The following is a 14197-nucleotide window of genomic DNA, read 5'->3' as shown; positions in this document are numbered from 1 at the left end:
GAGTTTGAAATTGAAAAAAATATTGTATACATATGAAGCAATATCGGCAAAATGGCTGGCAGTAGGCCGATAACTAAATTTGTACATGGACGCAAGTGAAAGGGTTATGTATTGAAAGTGTAGCAATTTATAGACAATACAACATTGAATAAGAAGCCCTTACCTTTTTGATGTGGAAATTTAGTAGGTGAGAACTGCGTTTTTTCCAGTAGCTGCAAGAAACAAATGTTTACGTGGCCTTGTCGGTACACGTTGGCAGTAAATATTAATTGCATGTAAATAACTACTCATTAATTTATTTAATTTAATGAGTAGTACATTTGTATAGCTGTATAGGCACCTTTGTATAGGCCGCAGAACTCAGGACGGTGCTTTTTAACACAGCAACAACTTTGCTGCTTAAAACAGAACAGTGTCGTTGGGCACTGTAAAGAGGCGTGCTAGCCAGAGATTTCGGTTAATGCGCCCTTGCGATGAAAGAAAAACAACAGAATCGCCGAACCTTTATATAAGCCCTTTGGCTCAAATCGTCAGACAAAATTAGCGGCTAATAGTCCGAAATTACGATATTTACTACATACTCATATTAATTCAGTTGGCTTCGTACGACCGTATGGAAAAAGAAAGACCGCTCTAAAATTTATTTACTGTTACTACTCATATCAATGCAGTTCTCTTTGTATGACCAAAATTCGTATGACAAAAAAGGAAAGACCGCTCTATAAGGCGGACACACACATACATACACAGATACACAGACAACGATTGCCGTTTATATGGTAGATGAGAGTTCCCTAAAGCTCGAGTTGTGGTAGTTAAGTTACTTGGGAGTCTCATAGCAGGAGTTTTGTGCAATAATATTGTAATGGTGCATTTAAATTTCAGTGGCACCGGTTGCCACGATAGAAGTTGCCTTGATACCTCCAGCTGGTGATCCTACACCCAGCAACAGAGGAACAGTAAAAATAAGGTACAACGACTCCAGTGAATGGGGCACCATTTGTGATGATCGCTGGGATTTGGAAGATGCGAATGTGATCTGTAGAATGCTTGGATTTGAGTAAGATTATTGCTTGCTTCATTAAAAAATCTTTAACTATACATAACTTACGAGTAGAGTTATTAGTAGTATTTACAGTTAACCTTTAACTATACATAACTGATGAGTAGAGTTATTAGTAGTATTTACAGTTAACCTTTAACTATACATAACTGATGAGTAGAGTTATTAGTAGTATTTACAGTTAACCTTTAACTATACATAACATATGAGTAGTGTTATTAGTAGTATTTACAGTTAACCTTTAACTATACATAACTGATGAGTAGAGTTATTAGTAGTATTTACAGTTAACCTTCAACTATACATAACATATGAGTAGTGTTATTAGTAGTATTTACAGTTAACCTTTAACTATACATAACATATGAGTAGTGTTATTAGTAGTATTTACAGTTAACCTTTAACTATACATAACATATGAGTAGTGTTATTAGTAGTATTTACAGTTAACCTTTAACTATACATAACATATGAGTAGTGTTATTAGTAGTATTTACGGTTAACCTTTAACTATACATAACTGATGAGTAGAGTTATTAGTAGTATTTACAGTTAACCTTTAACTGTATATAACTTATGAGTAGAGTTATTAGTAGTATTTACAGTTAATGTAGTGGCCATAGGCTTTTAAGTTATACTGAATATATTTTCTATTTCATCTGACTTGGCAGTGGGATGATGGCAATGATTATCCGTAAGTTCTACTGCCAAGTCAGATGAAATAGAAAATATATTCAGTATAACTTAAAAGCCTATGGCCACTACAGTAGAACTTATTGGACTGGTAGCCTACTTCCACTAATACAACTGTTAATCAGACACTGAGGATTTGAACTGACCATTTGGTCCCGTCCTGGATGCAACACCGGGCAAGCTGACGGCTAATCCCGAAGCCCACAAGCGTTAGTCCAGCCCTAAGCTGTTGGCTATCCAAGCCGCAACACTCCCCCCCAAACTGCCAGTCAAGGGGTACTACCAGAACAAGACCACAGACAAAAAAGCATGAAAACCCAGACAAGACCTAAGACCTATAAAAAAAAAAGGAGACAACCCAAGTTAACTGTTGCATTAATTTTCTAACAATAACACCATCTTATGGATTGGTCTCTCTACAATTATACCCCCTTGAGAACTGGATTTGGAAACTTGCACCTTAGCTTTCCGTACTAGACCATCTTTACCCGGTAGGAGTTCGACTATTTTGGCCATACTCCAGTCAGATCGACAGACTGACTCGTCTTTGAGCAAGACAATATCTCCTACCTTCAGGTTTCGTTTTGTCCCTTGCCATTTAGACCGGTTCTGCAGAGCCTGCAAATACTCAGATTTCCAGCGAGACCAAAACAGGTCGACCAGGTGTTGCACACGTCTCCAACGTTTTCGAGCATACATGTCAGCACTAGTGAACACTCCTGGTGGGGGTTGCACCATTTCCGGTTTAATCATAAGTAGATGGTTTGGTGTGAGAGGTTCAACATCATCTTCAATGTTAGAAATAGGACGACCGTTCACAATGGACATGGTCTCATAAAATAGGGTCCTAATTGATGCACTATCTAGCTTGTCGTGACTCTGCAGAAGAATTCCATTGATTACATTTCTAAACACCCTGATCAGTCTTTCCCAGACTCCACCCATATGACTTGCACTAGGAGAATTGAAGACAAAGTCACAGTTTCTGTCAAGAAGAAAGCTCTTAATATGATCTTGGCTCATTTCCTTGAAAGCTTTGGCTAGCTCATTTGCCGCCCCAACAAAGTTTGAGCCTCTATCACATCGTATATGAGATACATTGCCACGTAAGGCAATGAAGCATCTTAAAGAGTTAATAAAGGCATCTGTCGACATATCATCTACTAATTCCACGTGCACTGCACGACTCTGGAGACAAACAAAGATGACACCATACTTCTTCAGAGACTTCCTGCCTTCCTTCACAAGAAAGGGACCAAAGCAGTCCAGTCCTACTTGCATGAAAGGTGAAGATGGGTCTGTTCTGTCAGAGGGCAAATCTGCCATCTTTTGCACTTCAGTATTTCGTCTAAGACGGCGACATGCGACACAATTGTGAATGACTGCCGAGACTACCGATCTGCTGGAGACTATCCAGTATCCAGCAGACCGGATAGCTGCCATTGTTGTAGTCCTACCTTGATGTGCAGCCTTTCTGTGGTAGTGTTCAGTAATTAGTTTGGTGATATGTCCTTCTCTTGGTAGAACAATAGGATGTTTCTCTCCATAGAGCATAGAAGAGAATTTCATTCTACCACCAACACGAATGACTCCATTCTCATCAATAAAAGGATCTAATCTCCACATTGAGCCTGATCGTTCAACCATCGTATCCCTCGTTAGTTTGTCATAGTCCTTTTGCATGGTAGCTCGTTGCACTGAACTTATCAGCCATATTTTGGTACGTTCCAGCAACTCAACATTGAGATGAACATGATATTTAAATCTACTTTTAATGGTACCATAAACCAAGGCAGCACAGCGAACCGCAGAAGTCCATCGTGAGAATTTTTCAACAGTGTTGAGTATAGCAGATTGAGTATCAGAGTTGATCACATGAAGGTATGCTTGATTTTTTAACTTTACTTCTGGATCATCATCATGAACCAAGAACTCTGCAGGATTCTTCGCTGAAAAATCTTTTTGCAATAGGAATTCAGGCCCCGACAACCAGAAAGATCTTAGAAATGAAGAGGCTTCAAGACCTCGAGAAGCAAAATCAGCAGGGTTTGATTGGCTTTCAACCCAGTTCCATTGAGTGGTAGGGATAAGTTGTCGGATTTGGGCAACTCTGTTTGCAACAAAAACATGGAAGCGCTTTGACTCATTTGCTAGGTAACCTAATACAATCTTAGAGTCAGTCCACAAAAAACCCTCACAGTGCAAAACATCAAGCTCTGCCTGAAGATATGCATGTTGCTTGGCAGCAAGCACTCCTGCTTGTAGTTCAAGGCGTGGTATGGTGGTTACTTTGAGAGGTGCTACTCTAGATTTGCCCATGAGAAAGGAACAGCAGACGTTTCCAAACCTTTCCTTCTGCCTCAAATAGGAACAAGCACCATACCCAATGGAACTAGCATCTGCAAATGTGTGTATTTGAGATAAGATGACACTCCCGCTGAGACTGGCTGGTTTGAGACACCTGGGAATTGAAATTCCGAATACAGAGTTGAACTGACCTCTCCATTTCTTCCAGTTATCTTCAAGAGTTTTAGGTAATTCTTGATCCCATCCCAGCTTTTCCTTGCAAGCCATCTGGAGAATGTACCTTCCTTCTAACAATAGTGGGGAGAGAACACCAATGGGGTCAAAGATAGTCGCGATTCCCGATAGGACATTCCGTCTAGTGCAAGAACAGCAGTCGATTTTGAAGTCAAATTGAAATGTGTCTGTGTCTAGACACCATTGAATACCCAAGGTTTTCTCTATTGCAGGAAGCAGTGAGTACGATGAATTGGGTTCACTGGCCCAATCTTCCTTGGGAAAGGCTTGCATCACCTGTCTCTCATTTGAAAGAAGTTTATGAACTCGAACATTTCCCTTCATGCAAATAGACTGAGTTGCCTTGACTAGATTGATGGCTTCAGAAATAGTGGGTACACTTATCAGGCCATCGTCTACATAAAAGTTTCTATGAATGAAAGATCCAGCAGAAGAATCTTTTTTTGCATAGTCAGAAGCTAGTTGCTTGAGAGCAAATTTGGCTACTGCAGGGGAGGAACGTGCTCCAAATAGGTGCACACACATTCTGTAGACTACTATCTTGGTAGGATCAGTGGGACTAAACCACAGGAATCTCAAGTAGTCCCGATACTTGGGCAGCACCTTGAAGCGATGATACATTTGTTCTATATCACAAGCTACCGCTACGTGTTCTAGCCTAAATCTTGTTAGTACTCCGAGTAAATCATTGTTCAAGTCAGGGCCCTGCAAAAGGTACTCGTTCAAGCTGATACCTTGATATTCCGCACTACAGTCAAATACTACACGTAGTTTGTTTTTCTTTTTGTGATATACACCATGATGTGGTATATACCAGCATGGACCAGCTGCAGAACTCGGAGCGATTTCGGCTTCCCCACGAGAAATTATGCCGTTCATGAACTCCTTGTAATCTCTTTCAAAGGACGCTGATTTGGCAAATTTGGACTGAAGACAGTGAAGTCTGCGCAGAACGACCTTGTAGTTATGGGCACTCAAATTAACCCCTTGTTTTAAGGGAAGGGGTAGGTAGTAGTAGCCATTGTTAAGCTGCACCACTTCTTTATTCATTATCGACAGAAAAGCCATATCTTCCTGTGAAACAAAATCATCTTTGACAGGCACACTGAAATCACCTTCTAATTTCTTCAGAAGTTCAGAAGAAGTTAATTCCTCCGAGCTTATTCGGTGTGAGAGGGTTGAGTGAATGGACTTTGGTTGTTTCTGATTGCTGGGTGTAAAGAAACCTACTAAGCACCAACCTAGGGCTGTCTTTACTGCATATGGTAAATTTCCTTTGGCTGGTATGAATTCAACTGGAGATAGAGCTCTGCTACAATTATAGCCTATCAGTAGACCAACACCGCAATCTAGAAGTGGTGCAGCTTAACGATGGCTACTACTACCTACCCCTTCCCTTAAAACAAGGGGTTAATTTGAGTGCCCATAACTACAAGGTCGTTCTGCGCAGACTTCACTGTCTTCAGTCCAAATTTGCCAAATCAGCGTCCTTTGAAAGAGATTACAAGGAGTTCATGAACGGCATAATTTCTCGTGGGGAAGCCGAAATCGCTCCGAGTTCTGCAGCTGGTCCATGCTGGTATATACCACATCATGGTGTATATCACAAAAAGAAAAACAAACTACGTGTAGTATTTGACTGTAGTGCGGAATATCAAGGTGCTATCAGTGGGATGATGGCAATGATTATCTGTAAGTTCTACTGCCAAGTCAGATGAAATAGAAAATATATTCAGTATAACTTAAAAGCCTATGGCCACTACAGTAGAACTTATTGGACTGGTAGCCTACTTCCACTAATACAACTGTTAATCAGACACTGAGGATTTGAACTGACCATTTGGTCCCGTCCTGGATGCAACACCGGGCAAGCTGACGGCTAATCCCGAAGCCCACAAGCGTTAGTCCAGCCCTAAGCTGTTGGCTATCCAAGCCGCAACAGTTAACCTTTAACTATACATAACATATGAGTAGTGTTATTAGTAGTATTTACAGTTAACCTTTAACTATACATAACTGATGAGTAGAGTTATTAGTAGTATTTACAGTTAACCTTTAACTATACATAACATATGAGTAGTGTTATTAGTAGTATTTACAGTTAACCTTTAACTGTATATAACTAATGAGTAGAGTTATTAGTAGTATTTACAGTTAACCTTTAACTATACATAACTTATGAGTAGAGTCATTAGTAGTATTTACAGTTAACCTTTAACTATACATAACATATGAGTAGTGTTATTAGTAGTATTTACAGTTAACCTTTAACTGTATATAACTTATGAGTAATAGAGAATAGAAATGATTTTCTACCCAAATTCTTTGTTTTGCTTCTTACTGCTTTACCTTCATCTGGCCTCTTTTTTGTCGGATTTATTTTTTTCTTCTGAATTTGACTCTTTTCCATCTGTTTTGAAAATTTCTATTTTGCCATTTTATCTTTCTGCAAACCCTCCAACATAACATCGACCTTCTTTCTCAATTTCAAACTGCAGTTCAATTAAATCATGTATTGTTCTTCACCTTCTTTCATTTCTTACTTATCTATCCATTGACCGTCACTTTCCCACTTTAGTTACCACAAACATTTTATTACTGGTTACCTGACATCCTAATAGTACTGACAGTGTATAGCAGTTAGCAAGTTTCTGACAACATTAAAGACTAAGGCTTATGGTCAGTCTTTTAATTCTTTTTATTGGAGTGTAAAGATTGTTAAATTGTGTTTCCCTTCAAAAGAGACTCCCTCTAAAGACTAAGGTTTACATTTTTTCTGTTTATTTCCATCAGCAGACGCCTCAAATTTATCTGATGTTTAATTCGTTAAAATGACTGCATTGACTCCCACATTAAAAATGATGTTGCAATAAATTCAGTGTGCTGTAGAATATGTTTCTGTTAATCCTTTAAATTATTTCTTTTTGAACCAAGTAGCCTAGTGATGAGGTAAGATTGACAAGATTTTGAGGTTTAGGTTTTATTTTTTAGGTTCTCTATTATGCAAAACACATAATTAAGGCAGCTATGTATCATATTTTAATCTCGTACTTTTAAACATGTTTATGGATCTTTATTAATGCTAAAACTGTTTTGTTTTATCTGTTCTAATGAGATCTTTTAGCCACTATTACTTGAATTTTATTGATATATTTTAATTGACTTCTAGGTTGACGGTGATGCCACTGCTAACAATAGCAACTCTGAACGATGTGGTTTTTGTTTAGTTTAGTCATTTATATGAAAACTTGCAATGTCTACTGTTAAGTAATGAATTAAAGACAGTATTGGACATTAAAGCTCATCTTGTTAACATCTACGTGAAACATGTAAAATGATTCAAATATTAATGTTCACAAATTTGAATATTAAACGTTTAGTAACATAAGAACCATGTTTGTCGATATCAAATATGACATCACTAAACATGGTTTGACGATGTCATGTTTGACATTGTCAAACCATGTTTGTACATGACTAAATAATTCCTAATGTTTGACAATGTCAAGCATTAGCAATTAGTTAGTCTTGTACAACTTGATTGTTTGTGTTTTGATCAGGAATGCTACAGGCTTTCATATTGGTGCTGAGTTTGGAAGTGGACCTGGCCAAGTCTGGTTTGATGATGTTGAATGTGGAGGCTATGAGAAAAGCATACGAGAATGCCCTCGTCTCCCAGGGTATAACAAATTTATGATTTCTTAGTGATTATAGTTTATAAAACTTGCTACAATGATTTTGCAACGAGTGTGAAGCTTAGCAGAATGCATTTTGGATTATGCATATCGGATATGAAAACACGCATTAAGATTATTTTTTACATATGTTACAATTTTTAGTTTACATGCTAGTATTAGAAAAAGAGTTTAAAACTATGCTAAGAAAGACTTTTAAAATAACATTCTAAAAACAAGTCATTGTGGTAGAAGAAAACTAATTGGTATATTTAAACCAGACAAATCAAATAAAAGAGGACGTAATATAAAACTTTGAACTGTACAAATAAGATATGAAAACACATACCATAAACCGGGGCTACTTTGAACAATTTTGCACTTCAACTGCAGCTACCATGCAAGTACCGCAAGCCCCACACAATCATTTGTGCTTAGTATGGGGGCTATGGTTGGTAAAAACCATTGTTGATCAGCAACATTCAACAATCAAAGGAAGGTGAGATAAATCATGTGTTCAAAGTAGCCCCTGGCGCGGGGCTACTTTGAATAGGTCTAAAAATTGTTGAAATTAATGCAAAACACTAGAGTGAAAAGTTATTAAAACATTTTATTTCATTATTATTATTACCTGGAAACAAACACAATGTGTGATGCAATTCATTCAATCAATGGCGAGTAGGTTTATGGCTCATTTATGGGCCCCATCAGTTTTTTATATCCGGGAAAGATATGACCCCTCGATTATTTATCACAATGTAGCCAATGTTGCCACTCACTATCTCTGATCAATGGTAGTGTAATATGTCTGCAGTATTAGGCCATCGCCATCCTGCCCTTTTGAGTTTTATCATGCTGCTGATGGTGGCCCCATCTTCATCTACCTCCATTACTTTGCCAGGATAAAACTCTTCTTCATATTTGAATATAGCAAACACCCCCTTTTTAACCTCGGTCTTGTTAACTCCCTGATCCTCAAAATTTATCACCGTCTCAGTTATCTTCGGCTCATCAGTGTTATTTTCAGCATTCCATCAATAACTGACATCTCTGTTTTTTCATCTTTGTCTAGTTGTTGCGATGGTCCTAAATAATAAGTTGTCTACAACTCTTTGGCCTTGTAAACTACTTAGGGTGGTAGGAAGTTCCCATTAGCATATCCACAGTATATAAGAGAAATGCTGGTTTTGGAGCTGTCTTTCACTCTCTCTGCATGTTTCACACCCCTCTTAAAGACACGTTTTTTTACCCCTAGATCATCGCTCAAATTGGTTTCGTCATAATTGAAGATGTTGTAAGGGGGAGGGAGTCCAGCTTCTCTAAGAGTACTCTCCAAGTTGTTAAAATATTGTCTGACTTCTTCTGCACTCACTCTAGCTCTGGAACGGTTGATGTTTTGGTATGTTCTTGTGCAAAGTTTGGCTTTGTGCCTTGTGGTGAATGACTTTACCCAGTCAGTTGACGGAAGGTTGCCCTAGAAACATTTGACGACCCTTCCGGTAACAGTGAGTTATGTACTCACAAGTACTCTGATGTCCATCATATCAAATGGGAAACCCCATTCAGACACTTTAATGATATGATTGGTGAATGTTTGCTGCTCCTGGATGGTAAAAATGAGTTGAGCCCCTAAAGATTTTGGGTGTTTTTGGCGTGATTTATGAGACAGTCCCCAGTGATATCCCATAATGCTTGCTTGCAGCTCTTAAAGACATTGATCCACTTTTCATGGAATCTAAAGCTTTCTTGAGAGTTTTGGCATCAAACTGTCTGTATATCCGAGCATCTGGTGCTCTCTTGTAAGTTCGCACCATGGTAATGATTGTTTTAGAACACTGTAAATGAGAAGCAAATGACCAAATAAGTTCTTGACATCAATCTAGGGTAGAATTTAATAAGTTTATACAATTTTCAGCTATCAACAAATAGAATACTAGTATTTCTGGGCGTCAAATACACACATGGGGGTACTTTGAACTGCATTCAAAGTAACCCCGTATCGGCTCTGTATTGGGGTTCTTGATCAATTTTGGTCTGGTCCAAAGCATAATCATTATAATTGCTGCTTTTAAAGGCAAATATGGGTAAAACACATGAAACAGAATATATTATCAGCTGTGGAAATGCTTTAGCTCTTTAGGTACTAGATTTGTAATTAAGTTTAGCTTACCTTTGTTATGTGTGAATTTTGTCTGCTCCAATATGGCTGCCAAAGAGTCTCTCATAAAGGTTTTCAAAATTGAGCACCAATATATTTTTTTCTCTAATTATTATGCAGAACATCCATAGATCAAAATATGATATTTGAATTCAATGTCTATGTTGTGACATGATGTAATTCTACTGTAATACATAAATCCAACAAAACTTAAAAAAGCGTTCAAAGTTACCCCTGCGTTCAAAGTAACCCTGGTTTATGGTACTAAGATGTTCTATCTTTAAATACGCTAAATGTCCTAATTTAAAAACTGCTATTGACGAAAATAGTTTTTTAATTTAATTTTTTAAAAACAAATGAATTATTAAATTTACAAATTATTCCACTCATTTTAACTGAAAAGATCAGATCAAAAGCATTTAAATTTGAGCATCTAGCAGTAGTTACATAAATAAAGGTATTGTAATATAAAATTTTAAAACTGTGACCAAAGTACACTAGCAATCACTTTAGCTCTCAGATGAAGGAATGATGAAAGAATTGTGGTGGACGCCGGGCCATGACGTTACAATTCTTATTCTATTGTATGTGTTGTCCTTTTTATTTTATCGTTGTTTTACTCGTTGTGCTGTCACTTGTCATCACTCGTGTTGTGGTCTTATTATACTGTATGTCATTTTTATTATATCATTGTTTTACTCGTTATGCTATCACTTATCGTCACTTAAATTGTTGTCATACCAACACACTAGCGATCCTGTTTATTCACCTTGTTAGCCAGTATTCTTACTGTTTGCCGTTAGCCAAAGCGGGTGATGTTATTATATATAAAGAAGCACACCCACTTAGTTGAGCAGAGCAAATGGCCATACGCTCCTCGACTGGTGGATTTCCTTATTTAATAAAAAATTGAACAAAACCACGCGCAATTTATTTCTGTGTAAAATAGTCTAGATCATGCCAAGTAAAGGCCGGCAAATTCCTTTACACTGGCCGCAACAGTGGAATTGCGCCTAGCCCGACAGGCACCATCTAAAATTTGGAAATCAAACTCTGGCAGACCTCCTGTCCTGCTTGCAAAAGCAGCCTCAGTAGAGGAAAACCGGAGTAATACGGCAAACACCGAGGGTTCTGATTCTGGCCAAGATAGCTGTACGGCTATCCCACACATTCTTAGAGAAACCTGGTGTTTTAGAATAAGCAGGTTATCTAGCACTCCAGAGAAGGGTTGATGACTGGCATTACGCCAACTACCCCCATTTTGTAAGGCGCTCGATACTGCTAAAAAAGCTTAAGCACTCCAAGTCAAGCCACGATCGTCTATAACAGTCCCCCTCACTAGGAGAGAAGCTCAAGTCATGTCTCAAAGAAGGGCAAAGAGTGTAAACCGAGGCACGGACCGACTAGCTGACGCCATTGGGCAACTTGTCAGATTAAGTCGGAACCTAAAACCCGCCTCCCAGTTCAAAACGCCCGAGTATAATTGCGTCGTAGACCCAGAATATTTCATTACCAGATTTAGAGAAATCGCAGCGGCAAATAGGTGGGCCGAGGAGGCCAGCACACTGCACCTCAGAGATGCTTTAAAGGGAGAGGCAGAGTCCTGCAGAAGGGCAGTTAGGGTGGCAGCCATATTTGACACCATCTGAGCCTGATTTGGGCTATTTTTTCAACAGGCCAGAGCAGAGTTGAGCAGTTTGAAAAAGGAAACCCAAACCTCTCTGCAAGAACATGCAGCAGAAATTGAACAGCTAGTTCAAATAGCCTACGTTGAACTGCCCGAACCATTCAGAAGTAACATGACAAAGGAGTACTTCTCAAACTCCCTAAACCATCCCACCCTACAGCTGCACCTCCTAGCGGTACCCACCAAGACTCTCGCAAATGTAGTACGAGCTGGAGGAGAATTTCTTTAGATAAAATCTAGAGAATCGAGTCTGGGCAGAGCCGTCCGGGCTGTAGAAAACTTGGAGGCCAATACAGGACATGGTGCGGTATGCAGTGTCCAACTAGACACCTTGAGTGTGCTGCTATCCACAGTAAAACAGCTGGCGGAACAGGTCAAAACATGCCAACAGAGCCTCAAGAAAGTAAGCCTGCCTTTTGTTGAGGATGTGAGGGTACGGGACATCTCTGAAAGGAGTGCCCCAGTCAGAGGAAAAAGGAGTTCGGAAACGGAAGAAGGCCGCAGCAGTAGCAGCCACTCCTAGCTGCAATAAGGCCCCTGTGGAAATCAGGAAAAAACGAAGTACCGATTCAGCCAAGGTCTCACCCAGATAGACCTATCCGAAAAAGTCAGGCCGACCCAGAACTCCACCCCAAGCCAGCCCCACAGCTACCTAGAACACGTTCACAACACTACACCTAGAAGAGTCAGGCATGAGTCCTCCAGAAGTAAGCACTATGCCTTCCTCTCAGGTACCTTGGCACCCTGTCTCGCAGAGGACAACCCCCTGCCATCTAAAGAGACTCACCCAGGCACGCTCTCTACCTGCACAAATGGAGCAGCCTCAGGCAGCCTTCTTTGAGCACAGGGAACTTGCGCAAGCACGCCTGCTAGGGCGCTCACACTCTACCAGTTACTTCCTCCCAAGTAAAATCAAAGGTCGAGCAGTGCACTTCCTGTTGGATACCGGATGCACCACTAACCTGCTGGGAAAACAGGTGTTCGACTGACTTCCTCGTGGTATAAAAGAATGATTGGAGGAAAGTGACACCCTTGGCCTGATCGCTGATGGGACCAGGTTACCCTTTTACGGTGTAATCTGGCTCCCAGTAAGGCTCCGCGAAGTGAAGACCGAAAAAGTCTTCATAGTCAGTCAAGTTAGTGAAGATGCAATTCTTGGCATGCTCTTCTTTATGGCACACCAACACTCGACTGAGTTTGCACGACCCGAGGTGAAGGTAGATGGGAAGCCATTGGCTTGTACCAACCGAAATGAGGAAGCTTCTCCAGAACAAAGTCCAGGTAATTAGGAACATGGTTGTGGCAGCTAGAACAGAAGTTGTGGTCAGGTGTAGGTTGACCACACAAAATTTCTGTTCACTCGAGATAATAGAAGGGTACCCTGAAGGCACGCTTCGAGCTACAAGCCTGAACGAACCCGGAGCAGATGAAAAATGTTGGTTAGGTGTCTCAATCCAAACCCCCAACCCCTGACCATCCGTTCGGAAAGCACCATAGGCACTTACACTGGTGCGGAAACACCTCCTGCCATTGCCAGCACCCTTCCATTCAAGGAGGCTCTGCCATGCCGATCACTCGAGTCGAGGCATAGCCATAAATCCCCCAGCATCTCCAGGAACTGTACTAGGCTGCCAGACCCTCGTGCCAAAATTCAGAGCAGGCTAGAAAGCTGGCTAACCTACTGGCCAAGTATGGGTCAGTGTTCAGCACTGGAGATGACGATATGGGTAGAACGTCTCTCGTGGAGCACTCTATACCTGTGAAAGACAGGACCCGACCTATTTGTCAACTTCCTCACTGCTTAGGGCCTGAAAAAGAAGCAGAGGCTGAGAGACAGGTACAGGACCTGTTGGGCAGACAGTTGATTGAGCCGGCTGGAGGAGCATGGAGCTCGCCTATTGTGTTAGTAAAAAAAAAGGATAGAAAATGGCGGTTCTGTAAGGATTACCAAAGGCTCAATGCGGTAACAGAACAAGACGACTATTTCCTTCTCCGGATAAACAAATGTCTGGGTGCCTTGGCTGGAAGCCGATATTTTAGTACCCTCAATCTCGTCAGTGGATACTGGCAGGTTCCGCTGAACGAAGATGCCAGGGAAAAATCAGCCTTCATCACTTTCTCAGGATTGTGGAGATTGAGAGTCCTTCCTTTTGGACTGACTTCTGCCCCAGCCACCTTCCAGCGATTGATGGAGAGGGTGTTACACGAGCTCCACTGGCAAACGTTACAAACTTACTTGGATGGCTTGATTGTTAATGCACCTGATTTTGGTACCCACCTCCAGCGGTTGGAGGAAGTATTCAAGCAGCTGCAGCAAGCTGGACTCAAGCTCAAACCAACAAAGTGCGAACTTCTACAGTCTTAAGTGCGGTGCTTGGACC

At 40.4% G+C, this 14197-nt stretch overlaps 1 protein-coding gene across 1 annotated transcript; it reads right to left on the bottom strand.

Moving 5' to 3' along the window:
• Positions 1-2131: 2131 nt before the first annotated feature.
• Positions 2132-5347, bottom strand: LOC137400814 (uncharacterized). The gene has a single exon (XM_068087152.1). The coding sequence runs from the start codon at positions 5345-5347 to the stop codon at positions 2132-2134; it is 3216 nt and encodes a 1071-aa protein (XP_067943253.1).
• Positions 5348-14197: the final 8850 nt, after the last annotated feature.

The sequence above is a fragment of the Watersipora subatra genome, chromosome 7 (genome assembly GCF_963576615.1).
Source record: "Watersipora subatra chromosome 7, tzWatSuba1.1, whole genome shotgun sequence".
Classification (NCBI taxonomy): domain Eukaryota; kingdom Metazoa; phylum Bryozoa; class Gymnolaemata; order Cheilostomatida; family Watersiporidae; genus Watersipora; species Watersipora subatra.
Note: the sequence above shows the minus strand (reverse complement) of the source record. Positions and strands in the feature narration are given on the sequence as shown.

Bases quoted from the DNA above. Each gene is read 5' to 3' on its own strand.
- LOC137400814 (XM_068087152.1), bottom strand. From the start codon at position 5,347: ATGAATAAAGAAGTGGTGCAGCTTAACAATGGCTACTACTACCTACCC.